This window comes from Elephantulus edwardii, unplaced genomic scaffold, assembly GCF_000299155.1.
Source record: "Elephantulus edwardii isolate Elephantulus edwardi_28Jun2011 unplaced genomic scaffold, EleEdw1.0 scaffold00013, whole genome shotgun sequence".
In the NCBI taxonomy this organism is placed as follows: domain Eukaryota; kingdom Metazoa; phylum Chordata; class Mammalia; order Macroscelidea; family Macroscelididae; genus Elephantulus; species Elephantulus edwardii.
Window position 1 is genome coordinate 20,572,458 of NW_006399763.1, and position 6,082 is coordinate 20,578,539.

Genomic DNA, 6,082 nt, shown 5'->3' on the forward strand with positions numbered 1-6,082 from the left:
TTGTTGCACTACCACCCCAAAGGTCATGGGTCTCTGATGGCTTAAATCCACCAGCAGCAACTTGGGGAAAAGATGGGCAATCTCTTTTTGTACAATATGTATCCTTCTATATTGCTGTAGGGTCTTCTGTGAGTTGGTTCTGACTTTATGGCAAAAAGTGGAGTTGCTGAGTATTCTTTGTTTCACGAACTTACAACATTGAGTTCCTATGAGACTGTTCAAGTTTGGGACACTTGGATATTGCCTGACTTGTACCCTTACAAATTCCCTGACTTCTGAGCCAGAATCCACCCCTTGGACAGTTTCTGTCAGCCTGAACTCCTTTACCTTAGTCAGAATGAGCCCTGTCTCCACATATTTACTGTCTGCCTACTACTAGTTGAATTTGGTCAGTGCAACCTCTTTGTGCTGTCAAAGGTTCCCTGAGTCACCTGTCATTGGGCTTTAGTGACTGCAATCCCTCTTGTTGAATTATATTCAAAGCAAAGAGAGGGCAATGGTAATAAAAGTCTAGGTAGAGAAAGATTGACGATGAAGAGAGGATTGGCTAGGGAATATTTCTGCGACTGGCACCGGGAAGAAGCAGGCCGAACTGTGTGACAGCGAGCCTCAGATTTCCACTCGTATTTCAACCTTGATGAGCCCAAGAGCGCCACCAAGTGTGCATAGTATGCTAAGCTCCAAATAAGAGGTGTATTCAAAATACCTTTCAAAATTATTAATACATGCTTGAAGAATATACATTTCATTAATCCTTTAGATCACAGGCCTGTATTTATGGTTCTTTTTCAACCTTCTCCCTGTGCCTCTTGAAAAAGGAAATCAATCTTGGCTGCTGCTGGTTGAAATATCGGCATACTTTGATCTAGGCCCTATACTAGACGCTATACTCAATTTTGAAACCCTTCAAGTCATCACTGTCTTACTATCATTCTAGTCTTATAGCTAAGGAAACTGTTAAAACAGATTAAGTAAATTGTACAGGATTTTCTTTCTTTTTTCCCACCTAGTTGCTCAGGATTCCTACTTGTCTTTGAGCTCATTTAATATTTATTTACTATCAAGTTCTGGCGACTTGGTGTATAATATATCAGGCTACTAACTAAAATATTAGCAGTTTGAATCCACTAAGCGCCTTATAGGAGAGATGTGGGTAGTCTCCTCCTATAAAAATATACAGTCACATAGAGATTTGGTCATGAGTCAGAACTGAACCAATGGCAGTGAAGTTTGCTTTATTTGTTTCTGCACCAAGCACAAAATAGGCAAAATTTCTTGTCTTTACAGATTTATTTTGTAATGGGTCGAGTTTATTTCATGGCTATCTTAACATTTAGGCATATATACCTATAACACTCCATCCTGAGAGACTCTTAATCTTAAATTGTTGTTATGTACCCTGAGGTTGGAAAAAGGCAGTAAATCTCAGAAGAGATTACCATCTTTCTCTCATGGAGAAGAAGGTGAATTTGAACCATATGTTTTTGAGTTGGAAGTGCAACACCCTAACACTAAGCCACCAGAGCTCCCTAGTTCTAACTAGCATCTTAGTTATACTTTCCTTGGGGATCTGACTTCAGGCCTCACCATAAGCCCACAGAGAGCTCTGAATTCAGACTTCCTGTTAATTTATATGTTTTATTAAGAAGAGTTGACTGAATTGGTAGTTCGAGTTTTATTTCCATGATGATCCCCAAGTGTAACTGCTAATTGTATGTTTCTAAGTGCGTGCTTCTGCCTGTGCTCTGTCCTTTAAGTCTCTGCACATCAGGAGACCAGGCCAGGCAAAGCTTTGTGTAAGTTGCAGTCTCCTTCGCTGTTCAATTCAAGCCCTACTTAAATATGAGAATTCAAGGAATTAACTCATGCTGCAATCACCATAGTCCCAGAGACTTGCTACAACTTCTGTCTAATTTTCATTTACATGCTGCTCTAGGAATGGTAACTTGTATTAAATGTGTTTTCTTGTAGAATATTTTAGCAGACAGTGAATGGAATTGCTATCATAACTGTTGGAACACCTACTATGAGAAGAAAAAAATATTTGGCACCTATAAACTAAAAAAAAAAAATTAAAAAAATAAAATATCCAGTACTGTCAAACTGGAATCTACTTATCACGGACCTTCCAGCAAATTTTGAGGAGGCTGTAAATCACTTAGAAGGAGTTATCTGTGGACCACCAGAGAAACATCACCTTTGGGTCAGCAGTGCAACTCCCTTTGGACCACTGCACCCAATAAAAAGAAAGAAAAAAAAAACCCACTTTGGTTAAAAAAATTAATGAGTCATGAATATATTTAAATATCAAAGATAGAAATCTTGGAGCAGCCTGCCACCTTCAGGAAACTTCTCAATTCTGGGAAAACACTGGTTTTATCCTTTTTATAAAATTCCAAACATTAATATTGTTGTTGTTAGGTACTTTTAAGTCAACCACGACTCCTAGCAATCCTCTAAACAACAGATAGCCTTGCCTGATCCTGAAAGCTCCTCAAAATCCCCACTAAACTCAAGCCCAATGATAAATTCTATCAGAAACATTACATTCATTTTCTGCAAATAAAATTACTCCTTTCTTTCATTATCTTTACTGTGATGCTTTCCTTGATTTTAACTGGTTTAAAACAAGCTACTCATTTACTAAGCAGAACTAAGAACAATAAAACAAATCTGGCCACAACAGTTTGTAAAAACGTATTATAATTGTGGATATCCTTCTAGTTCCAATTCCTTTGTCAATTTCTTTTATTACGGATTAATCCCAATAAACCTCTAAAGAATTATGAAACAAAAGCACACTGGAGTACCCCAATCAGAAATGGTGGGAAGAAGAGAGGAGAGAGAATATGCAGCGGTGCTCATTTATTTTTCCTTTTCCTGATATTTTATTGACTTCTCCGTTAGGTTACATGGAAGTTTTTTGTTTTGTTTTTGAAAATAGACTGGAGAATGACCCAGTAACTTAGTGCTTAATAGTATGGACAAATACATTTGCTGGGAAAATGCAGAAGCGAAGGGAAAGCATAGCTGAAATCAGTATCAAATGAAAAGTTGAGAGCAGGATGTGAAAAATTACAGAAAAACAATGTTGCTCAGAAATGCATCAGGCAAAGTGACAGGCAAATAAAGGACAATAAAACAGTGCATAAGAACCAACCTTCTTTGGGAAGGATTAAAGTTTCTTGATTTTTGCTTCACAAAAGCAGAAAAAGGGTAACATTAACCTCTTGCTTGATCATGATATAATTTCCGCAAAACCAGATTGGTTGCAATCTAGTTGATAATCTTTAGAGAATCAAGCGGAACTCAAAGCGACAGACTAGCACTGTGCCATGTCGTTCCCAAATTGGTCATCTTTTGGAAGTTAAGTCTTGGTGGTACAGTTAAACTATCTGGCTGTCATCCAAAAGACCAGCAATTTGAACTCCCCAGCTCTGGCGGCCTACTGGTAAAAAGCTGCGCTGCGATCCCCAAGTCAGAGGTCCGAATCCATCAGTTGCTCCCAGGGAGAAGGATGCAATTTACTTGGCTGCTTTTTACTACCTTTGGCGATCAGCCCGAGTGTTAGCTATGGGTCAGCTTCGACTCAAGGGCACACAACAACTACTTGGTAGGTAGAGATATGTGGTAGATCGCTTTTGGAAAGATTTACTGTCTTGGAAACTCTATGGAGGCAGTTCTACTGTTTCATGAATAGGAATCAATGGGACAGCAGTGGAATCTTCTTTCACGTCTACATTCTCCTCACAGATCAGCTGGTGGGTTTTAACTAACTATCCTTTTCGTTAGTAGCCAAGCCGTTTAAGAACCGAACCACCAGAGTTCCTAGTGGTGTAGTGGTTTAGTGCCTTCATATTTCTTCTGAGTCAGCAACTTTATGAGCGATAGTAGGACTTGTGTAGCAAGCTTCTGTTGCAGGTCCTTCCAGGTTAGGAGTGTGGCCTCCTAAGCGCTAGGGGGCGAGCGGCTCACTTTAGTGTTTGTCTCTCTGAGCTCTGACAGGCGGCGGGCGCATGCTCCGTGAGTCCCAGAGACTGTAGTGGAGTGACCTTTCTACACACGTGAGGTGTGAACCTGGGAGCATCATGCTGTGAGGAGATGGGGGCGGCTGTGTCCAGAGCAATGAGGAACTTCAATCTCGAGAACAGGGCAGAGCGGGAAATCAGCAAGATGAAGCCCTCCCTCGCCCCCAAGCACCCCTCTACTAAGAACCTACTACGAGAAGAAATGAGTCGTGAGTGGTGGGAAGGCGCGGGCGGGAGGGTTCTGCTCCCCTGGCCTTGTCCAGAGGTCAAGGTGACCACCGGGAGCCTGTGTGGTCCCAGCCTGGCGGGAGGGATTGGAGGGAGGTGGAGCTGGTAGGCCCGTGACATTGAGACTGTCCCCTTCGCCCCTGGGGTGGAATCTGCTGCTGGCTTTTCCTAGACCCCGAAGATCCGCCCCCCTCCATGGCTTTTCTCTTGAATATTTAGCTGCGTGGAGCACAGAGGCAATCAGGAAGGTTTGTGTGCTGCGGAAGTGAATGGCCTCATTCACAGTGTAATAGACATTTTATAGTGACGAAGTTTTCATCAGGTGTTTTGATTGGAGGATAAATGCTGGGCCTGACAGGTGTTTTGATTTACATTTAGAATCTGTGCTGACCAATTAATTTTTAAAAATCGACTGACCTGTGTTACGCTTGGGATCTTGGGGAAATCTTTTTCTTTAATACCACGGTCTTTCTTGTTTCTTTAGGCCATCCAGAAATCAGGGGAGAAATTACTAGAAAAGATGACAGGCTGTTGTCCTTACTAAAAGATGTTTATGTTGATTCCAAAGATCCTGTGTCTTCTATGCAGGTAATGTATGTCTTAATGAATGCAGAGTAAATGAGTAACGTTTCTGGGCTCTAAGGAGAAGAGTACTTCTTTCGGGCAATATTATCAGAGATCAAGAGAAGGGGGCCGAATGATAAAAGAGAGTGAACATTACAGGTATAAAAGTGGCAGTGTCATTGTGAAAGAAGGTACCTTGACAAAGTTTAAATACAGTGGACTTGGTTCATTGGTTATTTCTGAACTTTGAGAAAACTCAACACCACTTGTAAAGTATCTGCTTGAGTGTTTGATGCTCTTTCAGAAGTTACGTGATTTGGTAAGGTACCTTTCATGATTGTCATCTTACTGACCAAAGGAAAGCCAGACTATTTGCATTTGCATTTGAAAATTGGTTCTTGGAGAGATGATGGAGCTGGTGACTTTTCAGTAAGAAGCTGAGTTTTAATTGTAGCACTCCTAAGGCTCCTGTCTACACATCAATTGATTTTTTTTTCTTTTAGTCATTCGTTCATTATATTTAGGCACTTGGCCATCCTTTTGGAAAGAGGTTAAAGTGAACTTCACACATCAAATAAAAATCCTCACACTGCAAACGACTTGATTCAAATTCATAGTGACCATCTATCAGCTTTCTGAAGGTGTGAATCTTTTCTAGAAAGAAACTTCCCATCTTTCTCCCAAGGAGCAACTGGTGGATTTAAAGGCAAAGGAATGAATGGATAATGTTTTCGAAAAAGTGCAGCCAGAGTGCTCCTTGGAGGCACGATGTTGACGTTTCATCTTATACTTTGGACATGTGATTAGGAGAGGCTATTCCCTGAAAAGGTGTCATGCTTGGATAAGTGGAGGGTCACGGAAAGCCAGGAAGACCCCCAAGGAGATGGACTGACATGGTTACTTCAGCAATGGGCTCAAGTGTAGCAATGATAATGAGGACGGCACAGGATAGGACAGGGTTCAGGTCTGTTCATAAGGTTGCTATGAGTCTTACTTGATGACACCTAACAACAACTTGGTTAGTAGTGCAACATACTACACTCTGTATCACCAGTGTGCTCTAGAAACAATTATAGCCTCGAACACCAGGTGGGGTAGTTTTACTCAGTTTTAAGGAGACTGAATCAAAAATTGACTTCAATGAAAATTTACAGAGGCTTTGGATTTCCATTCATTCATTGTTGTAGATTTGTCCCCTCCCAAGGCTTCCCCCCCACCAGACATTACCCTCTTGGAAAAGTAAAAGAAAAGATTCTTTCATT

The 6,082-nt window shown here is 41.0% G+C and overlaps 1 protein-coding gene across 1 annotated transcript in view; it reads left to right on the top strand.

Annotated features, from left to right (window-relative positions):
• The first annotated feature begins 4,101 nt into the window (after positions 1-4,101).
• NDUFAF4 (NADH dehydrogenase (ubiquinone) complex I, assembly factor 4) overlaps positions 4,102-6,082 on the top strand; it is an 8,534-nt gene continuing 6,553 nt past the window's right edge. The window contains exons 1-2 of the mRNA XM_006881201.1: positions 4,102-4,237; positions 4,741-4,844. Of these exons, the coding sequence (XP_006881263.1) occupies positions 4,102-4,237; positions 4,741-4,844 (240 nt within the window). The remainder of the gene's footprint in view (positions 4,238-4,740; positions 4,845-6,082) is intronic.